Below are 27,698 nucleotides of genomic sequence, written 5' to 3'. Positions count from 1 at the left end.
TATATGTGTATATATACAATATATATATATATATATATATATATATATATTCTCATATGCGATTATGTATAAAATATATTACGCCATTTTTTAGACTATAGAAGTCGCATGATCACGTTCTGATTATCGTTCCCTTACTCTTTCTTTCTCTCTCTCTCTCTCTCTCTCTCTCTCTCTCTCTCTTTTTACTTGTTATCTTTTCTTTTTTATACGAACTTATTAGCCCGAAGAGAAAACTAAAAAAGAACACGTCGACGAGATCGAATAACTACTCATCCTCCGATGAGACAACTCTAATGCTGTATTTACCGTCTGATCACGCACGCTTCTATTCTACTTATAAACGTAACGTGATTCGAAGAAAGTAGGTCGGATCGATTAGAATCAGCCCGTTTAAAACTTTCCTCGGGATACCTCTCTATCACCGTCGATCATTTCTAACTTCAAAGGAACTTGAATATCTTTTGAACTTATATCTTCCTTTAACGTTTTCCCTTTGATCAGTAACGAGAAAGTTACAGGACGATGATGACGATGGTGTACGAATAAACGCGTATGAATGAAAGAAAAAGAAAAAAGAAAAAAGAAAAAGAAAAAAAGAAAGAAAAATAAAATACGATAAAGAACGTCGAGTAAAAATCACTTCCAACGTGGTTTAAAAACTAACGTCATTTCGTATTTTTTTGTGATGTAACATATCGTGCATGGGGTGTCCTATGAAGAATAAGAGAGAACTATAATAATAATAATAATAATAATAATAATAATAATATATCGAAAGAGAGAACAATAAATTTCAAAAAAACTTTTGTGTCGCGCGACTTTTGTATTTTAATTTAATTCTTAATTATTTTAGTCATTTCTTTTTTTCTTCTTTCTTTTTTCTTTTTCTTTTTCTTTTTCTTTCCTAACCCCCCCCTCCCCCCATAGTTTATGCTAGAAATTATTCTCGAACACGAGCCTAGTCTGAGGACCTGTCTCTCTTCTAAGCGAAAAATTCTTCTCCCCGTTCCACGATCCCGATGATATTTATACAAAATAAAAATAATGTATCTTATAGTTTGTTTTTCTTTTTTGTTAATTTTATACAAATTAATAAGACAAAAAGAAATATAATAAAATGAAAACAATTGTTAAGAGAAGGATTTACCAAGAATCGATACGGGTCCTTGATATATCCACGATTTTGTATGTTTATAATGATACACATTTGTATTGTATTTAATCGAGCAATTAATCCGTACACTTTAGTTAATTTAATATTTAATCTAAAGAAGAAGAAGAAGAAGAAAAAAAAAAAAAAAGGTAGGATTTATCATTCTTCGATCCACCCTGTTCTTATTTTTTTTTTGTTTTTGTTCTTTAATCCTGCTCTTTCCTTTTAACTTTTAAGTACGAATAGCAACAGCGGTCCTTATACCTAAACCTTGTGATTACGCTCGTTCTATTAAAATTCTTCTAATCCTTTGTTTTTTTTTTTTCTTGCGTGAATACATTATTCGTGGCTTGTCGAAGTATAGAAAGTGAAATAAAAATCTAAATATAGTTAATAGAAATATGTTAGATAGAGATTCATTTTTTTGTAAACGTCAAAACAAACCCATGAAACATTGTATCGTTTGATAACTTGCTCCTTCCTCTCTCTCTCTCTCTCTCTCTCTCTCTCTCTCTTTCTCTCTTTCTTTTTCTCTGTATACGTTTTTTATGTTACTAATAAAAATAAAAAAATAAAAGAGTTTTGCATAAAGTTTAATACTCTAAGCAGTGCGTGTCAATGCAAATAATATTAACAAATAAACTTTTGAAACAAAGAATGAAATGTATGAAAAGAAATAATATTCGAAAAAATTATCGATATTTAAATTTCAGCTTATTTAATTGTATAAATTGATAAAAATCTCTAGCATTTAATAATAATTGTCGATAATTTCTGTTCTATTCGTATAATCTTAATATTCCAATGATATAAATCATTTTCTTTTGGCCCGTGCTGTGAAATAACATCGTCTTGCTAAAAATCGAAGCATTTAAATGTTCTCCCATTTTTGTACGCTTTTGTATACATTTACATGGATTGCTATACATATAAACAGGATAGTCTAATTATTAAAATAGTCAGGACAATTGAAAGCGTTTCTTTTAGCAAAATATAAGTCTACTATCTGTATATGAACACATTTCTTTCTTTTATGAAATAAAGAAAATCATCTTTTTTATGTACCATTCATAATGATTTTCCCTCGTACGCGATACTCGTCTTTAGATAGTGCATGTAGATGTAGACGGCAAATAAAATAATTTCATTAGATATGCGATCATCTGACGCCAAGATTTTTTTTACATCGAATATACCTATCCATATCCAACAATTTACCATAAAAATAATATAATATCACATTCTATTCGTTATAAATTATAAAATCATAAGAAGTTCAATGTAAGAGTAATTATATAATTTTTGTTTTTTAATATAAAATAATATTATTTAACTTATATTAAAAATTAATTTTAGAAATCTAAGAACTAAGCAATCGGTCATTCAAATATGCGATGGAATTCGTTCATCGAACATTATTCAAATCTTTTATCGGAAACTTAAAGTCGGCGAATTACTTTCAGAAACGTACAAAATTTACCTCGGAATTCAATGTATTTGAAAATTTCTAAATATTTTTGGAATTTCTAAGTAATTTAAACGTACAAATACTTAAACAAAGATTGAATTCCACGAACTCGATTGAAAGACCGTAGAGAAATCCTCCTGCATATTCTACTCCCTTTAAACATACCATTTGTGAAGACCAAGTTTATTGCTTCTTTTAAAGTCATGGAACTATCTGTTTAAGTAACACGTAAAAAAGAAAAATATAAAAAATTCTGTACGAACCAAAAAAATAAATAAGATACAGATATTTTTAAACTAAACTTTAAATCCTGATACTGATGCCACCTAACGTCCGTAATAATAAAGACTATCGATAATAATAGTAACCTGCTTTGCCGATTGCTTAAAATATTTCATATTATTTTTGAACTAAAAAAAAGAAATAATATAAATGAAAATTTTTCAAACGACCTATTATTAATAACCTATACTAAAGCAAAAATTGCTCCTAGTTAGAAATTAAAAGCACTTATTCAACTTACAATTTACAAATTCCTACTTACAAATTAAATAAACATTCACACCTAAGGTAGAGACCGGAGAAGTCGCGCGATTGTAATTTCCACTCAGGAGTGGACAATTTCTTCTCCGGATATTATACAAAGTTTCAGCAACCTTTAGATTCATTTATCTTTTAAATATTTCTTTTATTTTTTCCATATATTGCTGATACTCCGTATCGCGAGATATAAAACAGTACGAACGATTCAAAAGTCTTTGCGTTTTCTTAAAAATTWATTTTTTTTYRARAAWGTGAAGRTAVCTGAATACGTTGGATACTTACTTAATATTAAGTATATTAACGCTTTGCTCTTTAGTCATTCCTACTGAATACTTCATTTGTCCTATATGTATAGTAAATACAAAGTAGAGTAAAGATAAAAGATAAAAGTGGTCGAGTAAAAAAGTAAGACCATAAGATGTATGACAAAGTTTCTGCTTTTATTTAATATTATTTAATCTTTTAAATGCAAAGTGTTAATAATAGGTTCATCGATTAGATCAAATATCTGTTGAGACATTCGAGTAAATGTAACTGTACGATTTGTATTGTAAAATGCGCTTAGAAAAAGCCTCGTAGCAGAGTTTAGGACATGAAGAAAGAAGAGGCATTATGCCGAAGAGGCTAAGGCCGAAGAGGCCCCCACTTAAATGTGGCTGAAGAGGGCAACTACTATTGAGACTATTGAGTTTTTTTCAAAGGTTCAACAGCAAGTTCGAACTTTTCGAAAATAGCTCTCTAGTCATATTTTATATTTTATTATATTACTGTGTTGCTCGTAATTAATTTGTAGCTGTAATTGGAGATGATGGACCATTCTATCTCCTTGGGACACCAAATTTGTGTCCCTCACAATCGTCAAAAAGATGCATATGTGTTTAGTTAGAGTCAGAAATATTACAATTTTTGTATTATTAAATTTTGAAGCTTAATTAACGTTCGGTGAATATTAAAGTAATTTCTCTTTTCTTGTTTCGTCTTTAAAATTTTTCACTGTGATCGTATTTTATTAAATTTGTAATTTTTCTTTTCTATATAATGCTATTTAAAAGAAGTTCACATAATAATTAATAGATATAATTTTTTTTAGTAACTTATTATTTTTACTTTTCATATTTCTTTATTTTTATTTATTTTATGTAAATGTAAAATCACGCGTTTAAATTTAATTTCATTGCAACGATTAATAGAGATTTGATCAAAATAAATATAGAATTCAATTGAAAAGTGCATCTGCGAATTGGACGATTTATATGTCAGGCTATTGTATCACTTTTGTCTGTATGACTAATATAGTTTTCTTCTTGTTACAGGTGATCATCGTTGGATTTATCATCAAACCTTCTGGATTCTTTTTTATTTGAGTGTCTTAAATTGCTTCATTTTAAAATATACGTATAAATGCATTTCTGAAGGCACACACATGTTTATACATTATAAATTAAATATATTTATTTTTAATTTTATTATAATAGAACTGTACTATTTATACCATCAAAGAATACTCTATTCTTTGATAGTATTGTACCGTTATCGCGTTATGTACCTTCTATCGTCCAATGGTGCTTCCAGTGGTAACAAAAATGAAGGTGAGTAGATAAAAAAGGGAACTTATGAGTTTCTATTTACTTCACCACAAAAAAATTTGCATAGAATCGCAACAGCAGAAAAAAATGAAAATATTTACCTTATGTTTATACATTATGAACTATGTTGCAGTGCTATGCAAACTTGTTTGTGCTCCATCTTAATGAAATTTGTTGGGAAGTTTTTATTTAAGATCACATCATTTCCTACACTACCAACAAAAGAAATTATTTTTGTATATATTTTAAATTAATACGAATAAGAAATAGTAATTAATAATATTATAAAATAGTATTATAATTTATACTATAAAGTAATTAACTTTGTACAATTACTATATCAAATATAACAAATTTATAAGTATCGAATCAAGTCGAGCATTCAATTGTTTACTAGTTGTTGATGTAGAATTTTTGACAATTTCAAAATAAGAACACAAATTCAAATTTGAAGTAAAATTGATATGCAAGATATTAGCAGAAAAAAAAGAATTCAAATTTTGTTCGTTCTAATTGTACTGCCCCTGAATTATGATGAATATGAGCATGCTTGTAGAACAGATTTTATACTATAAGGAATTGAATATAATTTAGCAGTGATAGAAAGAGACGGCAGTAAGTGCATAGATCATATTGAATAAATTATCTTCTAAGAAGATTATAGAATTAGAAAAATGATTGAAATAAACATGTGTTATATGAAAGACGATAAGATCAATAAAATGTATTGTTCAACGCAGCAAATGCTTAGAGACATCAATCTCAACACATACTTCTTTATGAGCGGATAATGATACTTTATTTGTACGTCATCAAAAGCAATTTTGTACATTCTCAGCAAAAAGAACGAACTTAATAGTTCTTATAACTTAACGTATCTGTTTGAACAACTGTATTAAATATTCACATTATTTACTCTAGCAAGGTAACAGTACAAAATAAATGTTAAAATATTATAAAAAAGAAATACGATAAGAAAAACGAATACCTTTAAATTACGCAATTCTTTAAAATTTTTTATTCTTATCTATAACACTTCTATAAAGAGAGAAGAGGAGGAGATAGAGAAGAAGAAAGAGAGACGTGCGTAAACCTGTTGAAACGTATCTAACTTCCAGGTAAAACAGTGGTGCGCAAATCATTTATAGTCGTGAAAGGAATTCTATACAAACGGGATTCTAAACATTCTTTTAATTAAAATTGATTAAAATATAAGAATCATATTATCTCTAGTTTGATTTTAAAAAATAAACTAAAAATTGAAGATTTTAATTTAATTATAATTATAAATGAAATACATAAAAATGTCAGCAATTTCAATATTCTAACTGCAACCCTCTGATGGGATCGAAATTCTTTATTTGCGCACCACTGAAGCAAAGGGGCTGCCTTCTATTCTATTCTGTAATATTTAGTTGGGATGGTAGGGTAAAACTAAAAATAGTGGTGGGAGTGAGATTGCGTGTAAGAAACGAGGGAAAGGAACGTATTCGAGAACTCAATCTCTCTTATTAACAAAGAGACTCCAAGCTGCTAACAGCATGCTACGGCAGCACATAGTCAAGTGTCTCCTTCTTTTACTTTTATTTGATCATAGTTTCGGGTGAGTAATACGATTTATTTTCAACTATAATGTTAAAGTTCCTAAGTGTTATATAACGAAACACTGTAAAATTTCATTCACGAGATGATCATTTTATTTTTACGTCATCAATATACTGAAGAAATAATCGACCTAGCAAATTATATGCAAGCCCCGTTATTCAACCATGGATACACTAACATTAACTAACATATTACGCGATAATTCGTATTACTTTTTCAATGCCATATTCGTAAAGAAAGTGTAATGTGTATATACTTAATATATACAAGTACTGAAAAAAATATTTTGAAATAGGAAATACATGATAGGATAGTGTAGAATACTAAATCACTTCATTCATATCATAAAAAAACAAAATATTCACTTAAATCGAATTGTTGTCTACCTAGGAGACGACGTTCTAAATGCCAACAAAGAGTAAAAGATTCTCAAAACTTTGATGTTTTAATTTTCACTCAACACTGGCCACAAACCGTGTGTTACGTATGGAAGGAAAAGTCGGAATCGCATGCCTGTGCATTACCCAAGAACGACGAATGGTCTATTCATGGTATATGGCCAACAAAGTATCACACCGAAGGTCCGAATTTTTGTAATCAATCTTTGCCATTTAATGCGAGTGCCCTGAATCCGATAAAAAATGAATTGGAAGAAAAGTGGATCGATGTAGAAAATATGAAGGATTCGTATTCCTTTTGGCGTCATGAGTGGAACAAGCACGGTACTTGTGCTACTATACTTCCAGAATTAAACACTGAATTAAAATATTTTCAAAAGGGACTCGAATTGTTGGATATTTATGACATGAAAAATGTTCTTGGAAAACGTAACATTCTACCTGGTAGCAGTTACGCGGTACAAGATATTCTCAACGCAATTAAAAAAATTATTGGTACCACAGCAGAAATAGGGTGCGTGCATAACAAGGTAAGTGTACATTTTTTCTGGAGTATGAAAAAGTTATTGTAATTTTAAAATTAACGAATCGTGTAATTTTTTAAGGAAAAAAACGAAGCATATATTTTCGAAATTAGAATTTGCTTCGATAAAAATTTACGATTGATTGATTGCGATGGTATTAATGGATTCCCTTATGATACTTGTAAGAAATTTACGCAAGTAATATATCCTGGTATTGTACCATCGTATTATAACGTGATACAAATATAAAATTTACTTTCGCTAAATATTTAGCAAATTTTTAAGACTAAATCTTCGATAACTGTAAATGTAATAATCACATAGTACAAAAATGGAAATTCAGCTTAGGCTGTGACTCAGAAACTATAAGTTGTAAATTTGTATAATATATATATATATATATATGAATGAATCATGAATCATTGAAACTATTAATTAACGAATTATACAAACTGTTGAATCATTGTACAAAAAAAAATATAATATTTTGATGTGATTTACAATAAAATACGTATACAACATTTTCAAACATATATTTCCTACTTTCCACTCAATTTTTTTTTAGTTATAGCATTTTTTGAAAACTAAGTTATGAAAAACTTATTTGCAATCTTAAATAACCAACGCATATTAAAGAATTTGTTTCGTATAGCACTTAATTGCAATTAAATTGCATATTTAAAGATAATGCAACTGCTCATTGTTTGCACTCTGATCATTAAAGTAAAAATAGAAACCACTCAACACAATGCAGTCTTTTTTTGAACGATTATAACTGCAGAAGGCACCAGCCCTAAAAAAATCCAGATAAATAAAACATTTCTAAGCTGCGCCAAGTAAATTGATTTCAAACACAGCATACCTAAAACGTCTAATGGTACATCGTAATCCTCCTCTGTGAATACTTTTTTAGGAAAGTTTGTCATTAAATTAAATGCTCCACCATCATCCGTTCGATTCATTTCAACAAATAATCTAACCGCAGATAACTGTTCTTTGCTTCCAAAACTTTGTGTTAGCGTATTTCCATTTGTAAGTCTAATCTGAAGAATATTATATGAGATCATAAAGAGAACAGTCAAATATCTTTTTACTTCTATTTTCCACATATTTCTATTTATAATTACCTGCAGCTTAGTCTCGCTGTAATCTTTCCTATGATGAGTTGATGTAGAAGAGAACGATGACAACAATGAGGACGTTGATACAGAATTAGGAGTCTGATTGTTATCGGCAGCAGCTTTTGCACGTCTAGCAGCTTTGTCGGCTTCAATCTGTGCTTTGACTTTTTGCCTCGCAATTTTTTCTTCTTCTTTTTCTCTTTTCCTTTGTTCCAAAATCTTCTTCATTTCTAACTCTTCTAATCTGTGATTGATACAAATATAAAAATATTAAAATCAATCCTACTAAACATATGCTTAAACTCTGATTCTCTTAGCATAACATCTTACCTCTTCCTTGCCTCTGACATTTCTTTTCCAGATTTTATTCGATTTTTCTCCCTTTCAAAAGCATCCTTCTTATTTTGTTCCTCTCTCTCTTTTCTCTTTTGCCTTAGTTTTTCATCCAGCAATTTCAATTGTTCTTTCTTCTCTTCTTCGGTAAGTGGTTTCTTTTCTTCTGTACTTTCTGAGAATTTATCGTGTCCAGACTTTGTAGCATGGAATTCAACTGCAAGACTGGAGTTAAAAAGCTTTCCGCATCTATAAAATATTTAAACATGACAACGATAATGAAAATTATAATAAATAAGAGTGCGACTAACATGACTAACAAAATATAACTGCATGAAAAACAATGAATATGAAATTGGTCAAATTACTTAACGTACAATGAGAGAAAAACCATGTACCTACATATCACATTTCATAGACTTTGCAACTTCTGTCGTAGATACTTGTCCACCCGTACTAGCATTACTATCTTGTGCTGGAGTATCGGCTACCGAAGCTGGTGCACTCTCAGCAACAGGAGGTTCAGGTGAAGGTTCTGCTTCATCACCATGAGCCAAGAGCCTTGTCAAATAAATTGAATATTTTTATTGACATGAACAAATAAAATGATAATTAAATAATAAATAAATAATTTAAATTAAACAAAAGAAACTTTTACCATTCCATTGCTGGGACAACGCCATTGTTTCCTGTAATTTCCAGGGCCTTTTCGCTATAACAAAACATAATGTAAACTGACAAGGTTAACTTTTGCCGCTTGAACTAATTAATTCGAAACTTACGCCTTGGATATACTGAAACCCATGTCCACAAGCATTTTTATATCTGTCGTCGACATTTTTTAACGTTTATTTCAACGTTAAATTTAATTGTCAATCAGTTATTAACCTTTTTCAAATCTATTTGTCTTAACGAAATCTAATCACGTCGAACCGACGCGCTCTCTATACAATGTCTACTCTAGCTATCCTACGCAAACGTCACCGGAAGTTAATAAAGGTCTATATATCTATATACGTGTATGTGAAACAATATACATATATACATATGTATAGTATGCAAATTGAATGCATTCGCAGATACGGAAAGAATAAGTATTTCGTTTTGTAGTATATTATAAAAATATTATAAAATATTTAAATATCAAAATCTTCTCTTAAATGTCTTATCATAATTATTACATTCTATATTAATAAACACAATTGGGAATATATAAAGTGAAGATTCGTCGTTATTTATTTTCACATAAAACGTTTACATTAAACAAAAATCAATTAACATAGATTATTATTATTATTACTATTATTATTATTATTATTATTATTATTAATATTAAGATGGGTTCTTATGTATTATTTATTTATTGAATGAAAACAAAAAGGAAAAGGATAAACAAAAAGTAGGCTAAGAATTTGAAAAATAATGTAGAACTAAAACTGTACGCTACATTATCAATATATAAGACTCAAATGTATTTGATTGACACAATGTTACTGAGATAAACGGTGTCTGTGAACATGTCAGGTTTCCGGAATAAGACGCATTCCTAAGATATTTTATATAATAAATGTTTAATCTAATATTCTTGGGAAGCTTTGTCTCCCTTTCCGGAACCACCAGTACCAGTCTTTTTCGGTAGAAGAACTGCTTGAATATTGGGTAAGACACCGCCTTGAGCAATAGTAACACCTGACAACAACTTGTTTAATTCTTCGTCATTACGGATAGCTAGCTGTAGATGACGTGGAATGATTCTGGAAAGTACAAGAACCAAATATTTAAAAATAATCATTTTTTGATCTTATGAAATACATAATTTAGTTAGAGTTATGATATAGAAGTTGATTAAAGACAGCGAAGAAAAGAAATTTTAATTCAAGTTCATGACCTAGCTGAGATTATATCTTCAAAAATATTGTATCAACTAGAGAATATTGCAAAAGAATGCATTTATAAAACTATTACATATTTCTGATTTAATTTGAAACAAAAGTACCATATATATAATACACACATGTATATATATATATGTTATATGTATATATAATATGTATATATATATATTAATCTTATAGTCAAACTACCACCCTTATTAACGTTCAAGATAAAATAATTGTTTACTTATTCCCTTTCTTTTTCTTTTTCTTTAAAAGATGCTAGACATAAAATAATGATGAAAATAAAAAAACATGGAGTATTCTGGTAAGAGAAAGAGAAAGAGAAACGGAAATAGAAAGATAGAAAAGAGTTAGAATATAGAAAAAGTGAAATAGAGGGAGCGAGGGAGAAAAAAGATTATATGTAATAATTCTCGGCGGACCTGGTTTTTTTGTTGTCCCTTGCGGCATTCCCGGCCAACTCGAGTACTTCAGCCGCCAAATATTCCATCACAGCGGCAAGATATACAGGAGCACCGGCACCGACGCGTTCAGCATAATTTCCTTTTCTCAAAAGTCGATGGATTCTTCCAACCGGGAACTGTAGCCCTGCCCTACTACTACGGGTCTTTGCCTTTCCCTTAGTTTTTCCTAGTAAAATTAAATCATTTTCAATCTAAATTAATCTAATTACTGTATTAATTTTTATCCCTTATTAACAGAAAATAAAAGAAAGAAAAGATATAAGATACAAATGAATGAAGAGAAAGTTAAAATGTTTCATTTTATTATGTGTTTTACTGAAGGCGTATACTTACCACCCTTTCCACGACCCGACATCTTTTCACGTTATTTGAGATGATTTCAATCTAAATCACAAAAAGAATTATAGCAAATGCTCGATGAACTTTTTCGAATTACAGTGAATCAGTCTACTTGTACACGATTAGACTGCAACAGAAAGAATGAGAAATCGTTGCAACGCGTAAAACTACGACGACAAAAGAGATACGTTGTCGGACGTCAGATTTTTTGGCGGCGACTGTTGGGTCGGTGTTCATTTGCGCGGGAAGACGCTACCGATCGGAAACAGCAAAACAAGCAGCCAATAGGAACGCCACAAATGTTCCCACTAGTTTCTATCTTTTCTTTATCCTTTTTTATCACTTTTTTTCGTTATAGAAACGGATTTTTAAATTTATTTTATTTCTTTAAATTTGGATTTTTATTTGTTTTTAAATATATTGTAAGGCGTTTTTAGTTAATACTGATTTGTAACAATTATCCGTTTGGCATCGAGGCTAAAATCGATCGAAGCGACATCTCGATTGAAATGAGAATCAAATGTGAAATATAACATTAACAATTAATTTCGTGAAAAATCGTTAAAATTTTAATGGTTTATCTTTATAAACTTTATTATCGTTAATAATATCTAAAGAATAATAAAATCATTATCATTGAGAAGTATTTGTGTTGTAAAAATTGTGGCGGGAAAATGGTTGCAGAGTACGCAACTGAATCTTTCGAAGGAACCTGTTTTCTCTTAATCAATAAATGTTCTTCGGGGGAAAAAGACTGCGTGAGATTTTCAACGGTACAATTTCAAAGGTCTAAAGTTTTCTATAGAACTATTTAAATCTGGATTCTTCTATTGTGTGATCATGATACGTTTAGGCAGTTTCGAAAGGTAAATAACTAATACATGTCCTCAAATATTGATACCCTTTTGCTCAGATCTTTTAAACTATAAATTTCCGCGCCAAAAAATTTGAATTGCCTTATAGCATACATCAACTGTACGTACACTTAATTTCTTATATTAATTAATATTTGTTTAACACAGAAATTTTGCGATGAAAAATATTTATTTATTAACCATTCATTATGATTAAAAACAGAAAAATGCAACTCGATATATAACAAAACTTCTTTTATAAGATTAATTCCATGAAGATATTGTTCCTAAACAAAATGCTGATACAAGGAAAATGTGTAATGGGTGATAATAAAGCACACAATAAATTCGTGTTTTCAACAATTTACTCCTAGGCTCGTCCTGGCCAGACTGAGACCGATAGACGCTTTTGGTCTCTTTCTGTTATATAATACATAAAAATAATGATATTTACAAATGTAGGATAATGTTAGGCACTCAATGAACAAAACAATGAAATTATAAACGATCGTCTTATTATATATTTTGAGGGTTGTTACGGTTTATGATCAATTAATGCACTCAGAGAGCAGAGCTAGATAAGTTAAGGATACCAAAGTCAATGGGGAAGGGGTTTTAATTGTGACGTGTTATTAAATAAAAATATTTTTTTTCTTCGTCTGCTTTTGCAATTTTTTAATCACATTCAAATAGTCATTTGAGACATGTCCGATTAGTGTGAACGCGGAATGTTGGATTATCGGGTAATCAAGCATTTTATTTTATTTTTTTTTTGTGGAATGTGCTCGCACAAAGTCTCACGTTCTTTCTTTCCTTTTAAATTAAGTCACTTTACCTAAGTACCTCGTGGTTGTATTACATTAACTTTCATCGTATTTGCTGGCCTTCAAGTTATACATATATATTTATATATACCATAACTCGTGGACATCGAAAGGAAGGAGTTCTGAAATACGCTGATTTTCTAAATCAAACGAATTTCCATTTTGTATTCTATGAATGTCCGCGGACTAGAAGTTATCGTGAACTTTTATTAAATTAAAATTGACCGCGTGATACTATTTTCTGAACGTTTCTCATTATTATTATTATTATTATTATTATTATAATTATTATTATTATAATTATATTATTATTATTATTATTATTATTATTATTATTGTTATTATCTAATTCATTGTGATCGCAGTCTATTTGATATATTAACTTAACTAATATGGTAAAATTTATCTATCACCACGCACGTGATATTTATTATTAAAATTGTACAAAAAAGAACAAAAAAACAATGAAAATAATACAAAAAAGAAACCCAAAAGAAGATTAAAGTCACGATCTACACTTGCAATGATTTATTTATTTTTTTTTTTTATTTTTTTTTTTATTTTTTATTGACATCACCAACTACTCAGGTGAACGAGTATATGTCCTTCGATCCTATGTCCCATTTTTGATCCATCATCGCTACTACATGTTTTTCTTCTTCTCTCTCTCTCCTTCATTACTGCTTTCGATTTAGCTCGACATTAAAGTCCACATTACTCAGAATAAAATAAGTTACACGATTTATCTATTTCTCATTAAAATAGTATGTGTGGTACAAATTATAATTATTTATAGTAGAGTGGAATAAGAGCCGTTAGCCAAAACTATAGAAAATATTAAATTTTCCTCGAAATTTTTTTTTTTCTTGATATTTTTAAGCTTGCATGTCCTTTTAGTTTTGTATTTTGTTCTCTTTTATTTTTGCTTTCTTGTTTTTTGTTTTTATTTAATATATAGATCATTTTACACACGCTGATATGATTCTTTGTTAGAATAAAATGTTAATTAACTGCGTTAAATACAAATGTTTTTTGAAAATTGATCTTTAGTCGAATACACTTTTGGGTAAACAACTGTGATGCGTGTGATTTCTTTTTCATCAAGGATTCCGCATTGATTAGTCGAATTTGTCGTGAAACAAGACTTAAAATTTCTAAAATTTTGGTCAATGTAACCATTCTGCTTATTTCTTTATATTTATCTACATACTACAATTTGTAAGGTATGTCGAATGCCAACGGCCCTTAACCCGCCGATAATATCACAGATGAATGAGTTTCCGTGTTGTGCGTCATACATCGCTACCTAAGAGTCCTAACAAGTGCATTCATTCTCTCGATCTTTTCACTTAGCACTCGTTTCTCGGAATCAAGTGCTGTCCTTGTTGATAAGAGTTCGTATATTCTTCGCTCGAGTTGTACTGTTTCCGATCGCAATGCATTCGATTGCGCTGCCAATCTTGATGTTTCGCTCGTTAGAATTCTTCTCTCCAATACTTTATCTAGAAAAAGAATAAACGACCGTGTTTTAGTATACAAATGTATAATATTCGGCTGGTGAAATAATAATTGCGGTTTTTTTTTTATTTAATTTTGGTCAAGTTAAAAAGTAATATTTGTTTTTTCAGTATTGTTAAATTTAAATCTTTAAATTAATTATATAGAATAAAATCAAATTTGCATGAATTCCTTGTATGAGTTTTTAATACCTTTCGAATACTCTCTGTAGGCCAGCATGATGTCTTCGATACCATTCCACCTTGGTTTCTCTTTCTTTTCGCTATGTTCGTCGGTATTTTCAGAAATGTCTATGACTTTGCTGTATTGCTTAACGCCATTTTCGCCAGGCATAGGAAAGCTTGGGTAATACATGGAGACGATATTCGGTACCAGAGGTGGAAGAGGAGGTGGTCGTTCCGGAACATGCTTAACTTTGACTTTATCCAAAAGTCTCATCTTCTGAGGTGGCTTCGGCAAAGGTGGAGGATCTTTCGAGTAGACTTTAGCAATTCTTTCGCAATAGACGGTCACGGAATTCGTGCTCTTTCGTTTCTTACGGTCCTGCAGAACATACTGCCACGTCGCTTCGGCTTCTGAAATTGTTACGTAATGAAAAACTAATAAAAAATTAGATTTTCAAAGGATACAAATTGAATTACTTACCGTCTCGTTTGTGCGGTGGCATGACATTGAGACCTATCGTTCTAAGGAAACCAACTTTTGGTTCGAAATCCGGCGATTGTAGTAGGACATCCGGATGTTCACGTGGAATTGGTAACACGGATTCGATCGTAGCCTCGGTCTCGAGAGGTGGTTCTGGTGGATCTGGATTTAGTTTGTACCTCTTTTCAACTTTGCACAACTCGATCTCTACAAAAAGGATAAAATAGTAATGTTCATTTTATTAGGAAAGTAAAGAAAATTTAAACTGGTATCAAAGTTAGAGGATGGGCAAATTTATATGACTTACCGTTTCTGGTACTTAAAGTGGTTAGTCCAAACATGGCAAGGAAGGACAACTTCTTGCAGGAATACTGCAGCTTTGCTGGGGGACCCTTAATAATCCAAAGATCCATTTCCTTGTTGTCTTCCTCGCCTTCTGAATCGGAACTACAAGTAATACCAGCGTTTCTATCTCTTTTTCTTTTCCGTCGCTTCTCAGCCAGATCCAACGACGATGTCAATTCTTTTGGTTTTTCCGGTATAGCGAAAGACTGCTCGTTGTTACTAGCTGGCTCCTGTTTAGCTAAAGCCTTACTCACATCGGGCACGTTCAGTACAGCTGGTTCGCACTTCACGGAAATCTCAGTCAAATTATTGCACTTGTCGGTAAAACAAAACGCAGTTTTTAGTTCGTTGTTCGAAAAATTTAAAAGTTTTTCTTGATACTTTGGTATTTGGAGGAGAACGTTCGAAACGTTTTGACAGGTTCGCAATACCTCCTCAGACTTGATGCTTTGCATTAAGTGACTCGTATCAATGGGCTTTTGCGCGATCTCACTTATACTGAACTTAAAACTTGGTTGAAACGGTAATGTGGACATTATGTTCGGATCATTTTGAGCTTTTTGCTGTTCAACATCAGGTCTACTATACTCTTGTTTCTCATTTTGATTGAATTCCGCCGGATGAAAAGGTAAAATCGACAGTCCCTTTCCCTGTTCGTAGTTCAAATGTGGAACTAGGGGTTTCTCCTGTAAAATGTTCGTTACTACGTGATTCTGTTTCGTTGGTTGTTGCTGTTGCTGATGTTGTTGTTGCTGTTGTTGTTGGTGGTGGTGTTGTTGCTGCTGTTGCTGTTGTTGCTGCTGCTGTTGTTGTTGCTGCTGCTGCTGTTGCTGTTGTTGCTGCTGTTGTTGTTGTTGCTGCTGCTGTTGTTGTTGCTGCTGCTGCTGTTGCTGTTGTTGCTGCTGTTGTTGTTGTTGCTGCTGCTGCTGTTGTTGTTGTTGTTGTTGCTGTTGCTGCTGCTGTTGTTGTTGCTGCTGCTGTTGCTGCTGCTGTTGTTGTTGCTGCTGCTGTTGTTGTTGTTGTTGCTGCTGCTGTTGTTGTTGTTGTATTTGCTGTTGTTGTTGCTGCTGTAGCTGTTTGCTGTGAATCTCAGTTGTATTTTTTTCGTTGCTCGCATTGTGCTTGTTCTCTTTAACAACGACAACATCCATGTTACTTTTATGATGAGTATTTGTATGATTACTAATTTTTGGGGTGTTGGATGCAACGCAGTTACCGTTGCCGTAATTATTATTCATCTGGATTTGGACTTTATCATTGGATGTACAATTAACTAGACTCAACGGCGCGCTCTCGTTTCTCGGTGGTAAGAGTTGCGTCGTTTGTTGATACTCGCCAATAGAATAGGAATTCTGTTGTTTGCTGTTGTTCATATTATTGACAATGTTTACGTTATTATTTGTGATATTGCCACCGTTGCCACTCAACGATTGTATGCTCATTTTGTTCGACGAATGATGCTGATGTTGATGCGTTGGTGTTGAAAAATGCGGTGGCTTGTATATACTTGACAAATGGGGTACAGGTATATGGGGATGATGAAATTGAGGTGAGTAAGAAATTGGTTGGGAGAGCGATGATTGAATATTCGCTGGTTTGCCGTTATCCAGCGATGAATTTTCTTGCACCTTTAGTTGACCCACGACGGGCGCAGGTGTAGTAGATGTAGCTGCTGATTTCAATGTCGGTTCCTGATGATTTATTTGATTAGCTATACTGTGATTGTGACAGTTTATCGTTGGTCTTTGCTGTGGTTTCACGCTAGACCGGAAGGAATCCTCAAATGGTCTGACAAAGGCTGGCTGTATCGTCGTAGAAGAGCTCGTCGTCGTTGTGTTCGTGGACGGTACAGTGGTGGTCGTAATTGAAGTTGTGGTCGTTGTTATGCTCGGTGTACTAGTCGTGGTGTTCGTTGTTGACGCTACCTCCTTGTTTCTAGGTATATGAACACTGTGCAGCAATGGTGGAGACTTGCGCGTCAAGGATACATGATTCATGGAATTCAAGGAGGACGGTGCTGCACCTGGAGTAGGCAAGGTGTGAGTTGCGTGAGTTGTCATTGTATTATTATTCGATAAGGAATTAATAGTAGTGGTGCAGTTGGTGTTACTCAAACGTTGTTGATGCTGCACCGATTGTTGAGTTTGCTGTTGATGCTGTTGTTGATAATATATAGAACTTGTGACCGTGGTCGTCGCGCTACTCATTATCGTGGCTGTATGTTGACTAGAATGAATGGTACTCGACGGCACTGGAGGAAGGTGGAGAGAAGGTATAGAGATGATAGGTGCCAGGGGCATGCTTAGTGGCGGTGGTGGCCCTATTACTCCTGCAGTTAAGGATGAAATTGGAGGTATCGAAGGTATAGGTGGTGGACCGATAGGCGCTGTGCTAATCGCCGGAGGAGGTGGTCCAAGATTAAGGGGAGTTAACGTGCTTCCAAGAGGAGGTGGGATCGGAGCGGAACTAACGGAGCATATGGAAGCCGAGCCCAGGGAGGATGGCCCGATTGGTGCGGCTGGGCTTGGAAAGGGTGGCAAACGAGAGTGGTAGATGCTCGCTGCTGCTGCTGCTGCTGCCGCTGCTGCTACTGCTGAAGGATCCGATACTGGTGGAGGTGGTGGTGGTGGTTGCGGCTGTGCTTGAGGAGCTGTTGCTTGTATCGTTGACGATGACTCGTCTTTTCTTGACTGATGATGACTACTGCTACCAGAAACAATGCCATTATTGTTGCTCGCATTGTTACTGTTTGCACTGTTACTATTCTGCCTGTCTCTGCTGCTCTCCCGTTCACGCTCCCTCTCGCTATGCATCTGAGCCGCTATGGTCGGCTTCCTAGCTGGAACAAATCCCGAACACAGTGCTTGGTAACCCTCCATTCGTCTACCGTTTTACGCTTGAATCTAATTCGATCGACCGATTGCCGATTATTTTGGATTAGGCCGCGATTAGAGCCCTAAGTGGTTTGCTTTTTATTTAAGATACTTTCTTTTAAATCGCGAGGAGAAGCCGTTAATAATATTCATCTTTAATATATACGATCGACGTGTACTTTGCTTTTGTTATTTGTTTTATTTAGGCAAAATTTATATAACATAATTCAGAAGTTTCGCTAGCGCTGTTAGAAACGAGGTCAAATTTAGACTTATTTGTCAAGACGACGGTATACGATGGTCGAGAGGGTAAAACGCTATCTTTTTTTAAGGTACGGCACATTGTTCGTCTACTTCAACTTACCTTAGGTATCCATATTCTCTTTCGTTGCTATAGAAGATATCTGAATCTATTCGATTCGAAGTATTGGGGATGATTTCCGTTAACGATTATTTACAATAGAGATATCTAAAATTATGAATAAGTAAATCTATCTAATACGCTGATTATAAAGGTGACGATCGCTAGTCACCATAGTTTTTAGCCAAGATTAAAAAAGCAATGCCAATGTATTTTTATGAATAATGGTGATGACGCACTAATAACCGATTAATCCGAATGACAAGTGCATTAACTAACATTAATCGAATCTTCCCCAAAACTGTTTCAGAAAATGATGCGAGGGTCAAGAATTCCAAGTACAATCAGAATTTTGATCAAATTTTTTGCAATGTTTATTTTTCAATTGTAGTCCAAATATACATGTTTACATAATAAATTATATAAAAATGGTATAATTTTGACAAAAGAATATGTGTGATAAAGTTATATACATCGGTGGATTCAGTCAGTATTAGGAGCAACGTGTTTAACTACAATTAAGGGAAATTATTTCGACATTTAGCGATTATTTGCAAAAATTTCTAAAACAGTTGCGGGAACTAATACGCAAGAGTGCATTGCGCCTGAAAAAGTATACATATACATATATGAGCTTACTAATTATTCAATCGGTATTTTTTCTAATTGTCTCTTGGCACGTATTACAACAAATGCCTGCTACCTAATTTAAACGAATTAAACATTTCTCGACAAAGGTACATCACCAGATTAGTAAAAAAACAAGACTATACACGAGCATCGACCTTCGGAATATACGAGGAAATACTAAATAAATAAAAAAAAAAAAAAATAAATAAATAAAAAAAAGGAAACAAAAAAAAGAGAGAAAAAAAAATAAGTTAACAACTTACGAAGACTGATGTCACACCACCGATCATTATTCTCGTATTCGTACACGGATTAGTCCGATGCTAATTTTTCATAAATTAGTGTTAATTTATTAGATGAAAAATTTTCTTTGATATAATATTTCTATATAAAGATTCTCTAATATGTGAGTCAAAAAAAAAAAAAAGAAATTATAAATCTAATTAAAAGAAACAATGTTTTAACGTATATAAGCAAGACGACAACAACAAAATATCAAGAAAAATAATCCTAACGCACGATAACATTATCTTCTTCTTCTTCTTCTTCTTCTTCTTCGTTTTTTTTTCTCCTCTATTCTTTTTTTAAACGATAATGAAGAATTCAACAAAAATCAGCCCTTCTTCGATAGGCGTGCACTCTTATGTTTAAGTTTCGCCATTAGCGACGTTTAATATAACTATAAAACGATTAATTATATATAACGAACCTGTAATTGTACATTCAGAGGTCTTATTCGAGTACTACAAAGTGATTTTTGGAACATGATATAGACAGTAGGTAACGGCCGACCGAAGGCCGACTTAGGTATCCGTCTTAAATTAAAGTTAGCCAAAGTTAGCGGACAAAATGTTATGGATAAAGTCTGACTTCGGTCTGCAGTGATAACTGAACAATTCGCTAAATCGGGCCTTAAGAAATTGATCGCGTTTCAGTCAATCCCAACCCTTTAAAAATTCGAGATTGTGTAAAGGTCAGGCAGAAGATGATTTTTGCGCTCTCTTTCGCAAAGAAACGAAGAACAAAAGAATAAAAAATGGTATTCCTAAAGTTTATACTAAAATCGATCGAGAGAACCCAGGGCCGTCTAAAGGTCAATTGTTTTTAACTTTGAAGAATTTCAACATAATAAGAAAAAAAAAAAAAAAAAAAAAGAGAAGAACAAAAGGATTTGATATTATATATATTTCTTTAAAAATAAAATAAAAGTTAAAGAACGAACGTTAGGCTTAACTGGGGGATCGTCGAGACTGTGTGTGTGCGCGCTTACCTAAAAAATATCATTCTGACCTCCATATAAGAAACAATTAACTATGACTATATTATTTTCTTTTATTTTTTTTCTCGTTTAATTATATTTATATATATTTTAATTATATTTATATATATATACTTATAAATATATATATATATATAAATATATATCTAGATTAAAATTAGAAGCGTAGTATGTTTTCTTTTTCCTCGTTTCTTTCTGAAACTTCTGTCACAGTCAAATGTATTCTACAACGACTTCTCCTCGCTTGGTTTCTTGTCGGTTTCTTCATCGAATAATTTCTTTCTTTTCGCACGAATTAAAGTTTATTTTTCTTTTTTTTTTTGTTTCGCAGTAATATAGGATTTTAATTTTCGTTCTTTCATTATTCTTCTTTCATTATTTACTCGATGATTCTTGTACTACGTTATACTAACAAAAATTTTTCTTAGAATTGAGAGAACGATCGCTTGGCACCGATATATTATACTTTATATGTAATATATTTTTCAATAATAGTAATCAAAATGAAAATAAATTAGAATAATAAAGTGAATGTTTGAAAAGATATGTGACTCACAGTTTTCTTGAACACCTATGGATGATGATGATGATGTCTCAGAGACAACAACAACAAAATAAAAATTAAAAAAAAAACAAAAAAAACACAAAAAGAAAAAGAGAAGAAACATTGATACATTCGATGATCGTTAACGCGGTTAGGCTTGGAATTAGAAGAAGAGGGTGATAGAAATAGTGTAACAGAGAAAGATTAAGATTATACCAGAGAGAGAGAGAAAGAGAAAGAGAAAGAGAAAAAGAGAGAAAGAGAGAGAGAGAGGAATCGGATATAAAGTTAAGCATGTAAGGCGAAAGAGAGTAGTCGCGCAATATTTTTGAAAAGAGGTCTTGGGGGGTGGGAGGTGGGGGGGTTGATGTTTTAGTTGGATTGTTGGGTAGGATCGTGTGTTCATGTTTTTGTTCATTCTGTTCCTTTTTGTTCATAGTTATCAATCTAGAGCAGCGCCAACGACGAAAAGAGAGGTGTATCACGCGTGTAATGAGCGGATCTTGGCGATTTCGCGTGACGCTTTCTTTTTAATGAAAGGCTGTGGGGGGTGGAGCGACTCGCTCACCTGCAGTATCGGTGGATGCAGGTGTCGGTGCGGGTACCGGGGCAGTGGAAGCTGTATTTCTTGCCGCTCTTCTCCTCTCTTCCTCCTCTCGTATAGCAGCTTGTTGCTCTCGTGCTTGTCTCAGCCTGTGCTCCTCTTCCAATTTCAGCCTGAAATGAGAAACGTTGCTTCGTTAAATCTCAAGAAGATTTCTTAGAGACACCTTTCGTTTTCAACGAGATTTTGATTAAGGAAACGAGACGTATAGTAGTCGATGTTAGTAGCAGTTGACTCTTCTTCTCCTCAGGGATAGAGAGAGAGAGAGAGAGAAAGAGAGAATGCTTTTTTACTTACCGCTCGTGCATCACAGGTGACATCAGTCCCAGCGATGCAGGTGGGAGCATGTCTGGACTGTATCTTAACCCATAAAGGGGATACGATGGCAATCCAGGAAATAACGGTGGTCTCAACATCCCGCATCGTTCCAAATACAATTGTTCTTCTAACCTGTTAACAATGAAAATCAATTATTTCAATATTTTATATTTTTATCGTTGATTTATAAATTATAGATATATATTTTTCTAAAAAAAATCGCGATAGAATGTTATTAGTTAATTTTTATTGAAATATTTACCTATAAGCGTGCTGCAGATGTGGTGGTGGATAGAGACCATGGTGATAAGGGTTATAAGCAGCAGGATCCAAAGCAAAGGCAGGTGGAGCATGGGCAGGATGATGTTCAGGTCGATAGGGCTGAAAACCGGAACGAGCCAACAATTCAGAAGTTGTTGCAGTCACGCTATGTTTGCTAGTCTCAGTGGGTCTGGCAGTCGTCGTGTACAAAGAAGGAACCTCTTCCGGCCTTCGTTCATGGGACGTTCGTTCCTGAAAATCAAATTATATTTATTATTAATTCAATATTATTCAACTAAATAGAAACAAATTAAATGAAAAAGAAGATATACGTTATATGATATTAAAAAGATTTTCAATATTTAAAACGCAATGTTTCTTATTTTTCTTTGCTCAAATAATTCAAAGAGATTTTTTAGAAAAAAATAAAACAAACAAAAATCAAAGGGAAAAAGGAAAACGAAGCTTTGATCTTTCGATTACACCAAATCGAGCTTTTCTTTACTCTCATTCCAGCAGAATGAACGTTTTCTTCATATCGGGTCATGATTGAAGATTCCCTTTCACTATCCTTATATACTTCGTCAAAAGACTTTTCGATTTAACATTCTTCTACTCTTTCTTAAAGAATATTGAATTTTGTAGGAAACGATCCCCCGTTCGATCTTAGAAAAATGTAACCCCTTTTCAACAATTCATTCTTCTATAAAGATTTTTTCGGAGAATATTAAAAAAAAAAAAAAAAAAAAAAACTCTCTCCGTTACTTTTTTTCTACTTATTATTAAAAATTCATTTAAAGTTGCTTTATGTATCCAAACTGACGGAGGAAATAAATTCTTTTACCTTTACAGAAGTATACATTGCCATTTTGTACAAAGAACTCGATGACGACGACGACGACAAAGCACTTTCTCGTCGTCGTCGTAGGTTACACTCCGAGTACGTTCACTTTAAGCCAGAAAGAAAGAAAGAAAGAAAAAAAAAAGAAAAAGAAAAGGAGACGGAAAAAAAGGGATAAGAAGAAGAATGGACGGAAGTAAGTATTGTACAAGAAAAAAGAAGAGAGAGAGAGAGAGAGAGAAGGAGAAGAGGAAAAAAAAAGAAAAAGAAAAAGAAAGAAAAGAAGATGAAAAGAAAAGAGTGGAAGGTCGTAAGAAGCGATCACTCACCTTGGCAGGAGAAGGACCTCTGACCAAAGGAGGTGGAGCCCGATTCTTGGGACTGGCACGAGGTTCCTCTTCTTGAGGAGCCGGTCCTGCTTGTTTCGCTAGGTTTCTCAAAGCCGCGGCGAAACTTCTGTTGTTCTGTTGACCACCTGGCCCGGGTCCCGGAGTATGACCCTGAGGTAGAACGCCGGAACTGGGTCTGTGGGATTTGCCAATAGACGTTGGCTGTGCTTTGGTACTGGCTGGCTGGAGACCTGAAAGAAATACTTAGGTCAATCACGAGGTCACTGTTATATACGTTCTTGTTCCTTTTAGAAAGGAATATATATATGTATACGTGTGGCTTATATAGAAAACAAATTTGTACGTCACTTTATCCAGTCAATTTATTCTTTTTTGTTTTTTTTTTGTTTTTCTATAAGAGATAATCTAGCTGATTGTTAAATAATTAAGAATCGTTAACGCGAAGTTACAAACACGCGCAAGTACGTACGTGTATAATACACGTTTACCAACAGTGAAATTGCTTTTCAACGGAAATTGAACGCTTACACAGCGTGTCCATTAAAATTATTACTACTATCAAAGAAATTGGTTAACCGCAATTTACTACGGATACAAATGAAGATAAACGATGTTACGTAAAAGAAAAAACAGAAAAGATAATAATGAAAAAAAAAAAAAAAAAAAAAAAAAAAAAAAAAAAAAAAAAAAAAAAAAAAAATAATAACTAATAACAACAAAAATATAAGAAGGAAACTATTTATTCTAACATAGAGATGATCGTCGCACATATAAACGCGCGCGTGTAAGTTTTGTTAGATTGTAATGAAACGATAAAATTATAATGATACCAGGATATGTCCTTAAACGCTAAGAGAAATACATGCAATTGATATTTGCTCAAGGTAATAGCCTTGTAAATAATACGATAAGTAATCGATCGATATCAATTTACATAAGTGTTATATTTTTATACTGATCAATAACTATCGATGAGATTGCTAATGGAAAATATGTTTGATTATACTAAGATACAAGTTTTTATATTAAATCGAACAATTACAGATATACTTTTTAATGATTTTAATTATTCAATCTTGCGTGTAAACAAGCTCGTTTCAAATTTTATTGACGTATAATAGTAATGAGAAAATAATTATTAATGTAATAGTATTGACGACGAGTAGTAAGCAGCAGCAAGCCACGGTGTTGTACGGTCACGATCGAGGATTATGTATGAATTTCTTGCAAGTTCGTAGGTCGAGCTTGTGTTGACGCGACCCGCCAAAGAGGTCAACCGGTCGAGGTCGCCATCGTCGATGATTAATTGGAGAACGAGCGTTGAGGTAACACGAGAGAAAGAAAAGGATACAAAAAAACAAAAAAGAAAATTAATACGTTGAATAAAAGAAAAAGAAAAAGAAAAAGAAAAAAAACAAAATAAATAAAAAGAGATCGAGAACTGACAATTATCGTTGATCATGGTAAACAATTTTTCTCAGGTTAACGTCGAGAAGAAGTCTAGGAAATAATGAAAGAAAAAAAAAAGAAAGAAAAAATTAAAAAAAAAACAAGAGAAATAGGGCAAAATGGGATGGAGAGGGGTGTGGGAGGGGGGGGGGAGGAGCGGGTAAAAAAGGAGAAAATAAAAAACTAAAACTCGTTACGAAATGAATGATAATGCAGAAGAGAAGGAATAATCCAAATGGTAGTAGGCGTTAATGGATCGACGATAAAATGTCGGCGGTGTCACGCGTGCGTGAACGTTTCATTAATTTGTATGACTTTAACATAAATTAATTGCCACCAAGAGAGGACGGCTAGCGCTCGTTACGCACCAGACAGGGATTAGTTATGAACAAATGTATTCGAGATGGCCGCGAATTGCATATACACGTACACACGTATATATATATATATATATATATATCTTTCTCTCTGTATGATATGCGTGTGAGTTTTATGTGCACATGTTCTCTTTTCAACAAACTTTGCAGACAGATATCTTTCGGAAGATCAATGAATAACAGGACACGTATATTATAAATGAAATACCATAATCATTTCGAATTGTAGTACTGTCTTTTAATGATCATAATGATCAATAATTATGAATAGGAAAATGAATGAAAAGAGAATAGGAGGACGGTAGAAGAAGTCGTCTTTTCCATCGATTTATTTATTTATTTTTTGTTGTTCTTTTTTTGACAGATTATAGAAATAGAAAAGAATAGAAGGGAGAGAGAGAGAGATGGAAAATAAGAGTAGAAACGTTGCAACTCAGCCGATTCTTTGTTTTGGGGGTTGTTTTGCTCGCGAAAAGAACGACAAAGGGGCAAGAGGGGGGGATTGTCTTTGGCGTGCGTCGCGAGAGAAAACCCTCCCCCCTCTATCTCTTTATTTCTCTTTCTCTCTTCTCCCCTGTTAAAATGAGAAAATAACAGGGAGAGAATGTCCGACGGCTCGCTCCTTTCGAGGAGGGTGGCTTTCGCCCTCCATTCAATTCCTCATCAGGAGAGTGCACACGCCTCCAACTCCACCACCACCACCACCACCACCACCACCGCGTCGTCTGTCTCTCTTGCGGATGTATATTCTCTCATCCCCTTCAACTTCCACCGCCTCCTCAGTGCCCTCTGCTCCTCCTTCACCCCGTTCTACTATTTCTTTCTCTTCTATCCACCATTTTTTTTTCCCTTCTTGCTCTTTTTCTTTTGCTCAAACTCGATCCTCCTCGATTCTATCTCTCTCTCTCTCCCTAAAGTGCTGCTGCTGCTGCTCGCCTCCGAAACGCAATTTCTTTTCATCCGCATCCCCTTCCCGTCCCCACCCCGACCACCCACCACCTCCACCATCACTATTACTACTTTTTCTCAATGTCCCTCTTTTCTTCACGATGTATTATTATACTACACCGTACTAGTGTCTACTAGTTTTCTATCTTTGTTTCGTAACATTTAATCTCTCGGGATGGAGAAAAAAAGGTACGGAACGAGAAAAGGGAAAGAGTTGGGGGGTGGGGAAGAGAGAGAGAGAGAGAGAGAGAGGAATTTGTAGAAGGGAAAAACTACTACAGGATTACTACTATCATCGACCTTCTCGTAAGATATTCCTTGTAGATAAAAGAAATCTTTTTCCCTTTTTTTTTCTTCTTTCTTCCTCTTCTTTCTTTATTAAAAGTAGGATATCATTATTTTCGTGAAAAACCATTATAAACTTTAGGTATTAACCGATAGAATAACCTTTTTAGTTGGAGAGATCTTCTTCGTAGTCGACCCTTCTTCGTTATAACGAGGATGTGAAAACGTGCATGGTGGTTGCGACAAAGGTATAAAAAAAAAGAAAAAAAAAAGATGAATATATATATATATGTATATGTATATATTCGACGGCACCAGCGAGAACAGCAGTAGCAGTAGTAGCAGCCATGCTAGGACATTTACTAACACGAGCAACACATCCTCGTTGCCGTGGGTATCACGAACTCTGGGGCTTGGGTTGACTCTACGCCGAGGTCTGGAGGATTCAGAAGGGTGTAACGGGGGTGGTGTTAAGCGGCTTACAGTCTGTTACCATGGTAACACCACACCACTAAGACAGGAAGAGCCTGAATCCAACGCGTTGCAGGCCCTGTGACCCTCAACGTACCCCATCAACGACGCAACCGAAGAGAGGAAGAGAGAGAGAGAGAGAGAGAGAGAGAGGGATGGATGGGAAGAGAGGAAGAGAGGGAAAGAGAATGTCGGGAAAGGGAAGAGGGGATGAAAGGGAGTACATGGGCGGAGGGATTACGCCACTAACTCTGTTTTTACACCAAAGTGTTTTCACCGAGAGCTTCCGATGTATAAACCGCAGCTTCGGTGTGCTCGCTATAACGAATTTACGTCGTACCGCGAAACACGAGAATGGGAAAGAGAGAGAGAGGGAGAGAGAGAGAGAGAGAAGGGTAGAAGTAGTCAGAAAATTCTCACTCCTATACCTCTGTCTTTTACCCCCTAGGGAACAAACGGACTTACGCGTAATTAGATAATTAGTAC

At 33.6% G+C, this 27,698-nt stretch overlaps 4 protein-coding genes across 4 annotated transcripts in view; 1 reads left to right on the top strand and 3 right to left on the bottom strand.

The window, feature by feature from the left end:
• Positions 1–6,044: 6,044 nt before the first annotated feature.
• LOC106792022 (ribonuclease Oy) lies at positions 6,045–7,640 on the top strand. Its single transcript, XM_014758127.1, has 3 exons — positions 6,045–6,356; positions 6,749–7,286; positions 7,362–7,640. The coding sequence occupies exons 1-3, from the start codon at positions 6,295–6,297 to the stop codon at positions 7,527–7,529; spliced, it is 768 nt and encodes a 255-aa protein (XP_014613613.1). The 5' UTR covers positions 6,045–6,294; the 3' UTR covers positions 7,530–7,640.
• A 158-nt stretch (positions 7,641–7,798) lies between these two features.
• LOC106792017 (UBX domain-containing protein 1) lies at positions 7,799–9,706 on the bottom strand. The gene is made up of 7 exons (XM_014758114.1): positions 9,517–9,706; positions 9,393–9,446; positions 9,137–9,295; positions 8,732–8,983; positions 8,408–8,645; positions 8,143–8,323; positions 7,799–8,073 (listed from the first exon to the last, which is right to left on the bottom strand). Exons 1-7 carry the CDS (start codon positions 9,570–9,572, stop codon positions 8,021–8,023), a joined length of 993 nt encoding a protein of 330 aa, XP_014613600.1. The 5' UTR covers positions 9,573–9,706; the 3' UTR covers positions 7,799–8,020.
• Positions 9,707–10,185: 479 nt separating this feature from the next.
• On the bottom strand, positions 10,186–11,763 carry LOC106792078 (histone H2A). The gene is made up of 3 exons (XM_014758207.1): positions 11,430–11,763; positions 11,055–11,262; positions 10,186–10,488 (listed from the first exon to the last, which is right to left on the bottom strand). The coding sequence occupies exons 1-3, from the start codon at positions 11,449–11,451 to the stop codon at positions 10,311–10,313; spliced, it is 408 nt and encodes a 135-aa protein (XP_014613693.1). The 5' UTR covers positions 11,452–11,763; the 3' UTR covers positions 10,186–10,310.
• Positions 11,764–12,636: 873 nt separating this feature from the next.
• Positions 12,637–27,698, bottom strand: part of LOC106791622 — a 91,795-nt gene continuing 76,733 nt past the window's right edge. Inside the window, exons 9-17 of the mRNA XM_014757407.1 lie at positions 23,662–23,912; positions 22,493–22,743; positions 22,210–22,362; positions 21,877–22,025; positions 16,709–18,460; positions 15,584–16,357; positions 15,277–15,483; positions 14,823–15,206; positions 12,637–14,615 (exon numbers count right to left, since the gene is read on the bottom strand). Of these exons, the coding sequence (XP_014612893.1) occupies positions 14,416–14,615; positions 14,823–15,206; positions 15,277–15,483; positions 15,584–16,357; positions 16,709–18,460; positions 21,877–22,025; positions 22,210–22,362; positions 22,493–22,743; positions 23,662–23,912 (4,121 nt within the window). The 3' untranslated portion in view covers positions 12,637–14,415. The remainder of the gene's footprint in view (positions 14,616–14,822; positions 15,207–15,276; positions 15,484–15,583; positions 16,358–16,708; positions 18,461–21,876; positions 22,026–22,209; positions 22,363–22,492; positions 22,744–23,661; positions 23,913–27,698) is intronic.

The sequence above is a fragment of the Polistes canadensis genome, unplaced genomic scaffold (genome assembly GCF_001313835.1).
Source record: "Polistes canadensis isolate GaletaPanama2010 unplaced genomic scaffold, ASM131383v1 scaffold_8, whole genome shotgun sequence".
NCBI classification, from domain to species: Eukaryota; Metazoa; Arthropoda; class Insecta; order Hymenoptera; family Vespidae; genus Polistes; species Polistes canadensis.
The sequence above is the reverse complement of the archived record's forward strand: the minus strand, read 5'-3'. Positions and strand labels throughout refer to the sequence as shown.

Bases quoted from the DNA above. Each gene is read 5' to 3' on its own strand.
- LOC106792022 (XM_014758127.1), top strand. From the start codon at position 6,295: ATGCTACGGCAGCACATAGTCAAGTGTCTCCTTCTTTTACTTTTATTT. The intron at 6,357-6,748 runs GTGAGTAATACG...TTGTCTACCTAG, and splicing joins TTATTTGATCATAGTTTCGG to GAGACGACGTTCTAAATGCC. The intron at 7,287-7,361 runs GTAAGTGTACAT...TAATTTTTTAAG, and splicing joins TAGGGTGCGTGCATAACAAG to GAAAAAAACGAAGCATATAT.
- LOC106792017 (XM_014758114.1), bottom strand. From the start codon at position 9,572: ATGTCGACGACAGATATAAAAATGCTTGTGGACATGGGTTTCAGTATA. The intron at 8,324-8,407 runs GTAATTATAAAT...AATATTCTTCAG, and splicing joins ACAGCGAGACTAAGCTGCAG to ATTAGACTTACAAATGGAAA. The intron at 8,074-8,142 runs GTATGCTGTGTT...GGATTTTTTTAG, and splicing joins TGTACCATTAGACGTTTTAG to GGCTGGTGCCTTCTGCAGTT.
- LOC106792078 (XM_014758207.1), bottom strand. From the start codon at position 11,451: ATGTCGGGTCGTGGAAAGGGTG. The intron at 11,263-11,429 runs GTAAGTATACGC...TAATTTTACTAG, and splicing joins GTCGGGTCGTGGAAAGGGTG to GAAAAACTAAGGGAAAGGCA. The intron at 10,489-11,054 runs GTCCGCCGAGAA...TGTACTTTCCAG, and splicing joins AGGGACAACAAAAAAACCAG to AATCATTCCACGTCATCTAC.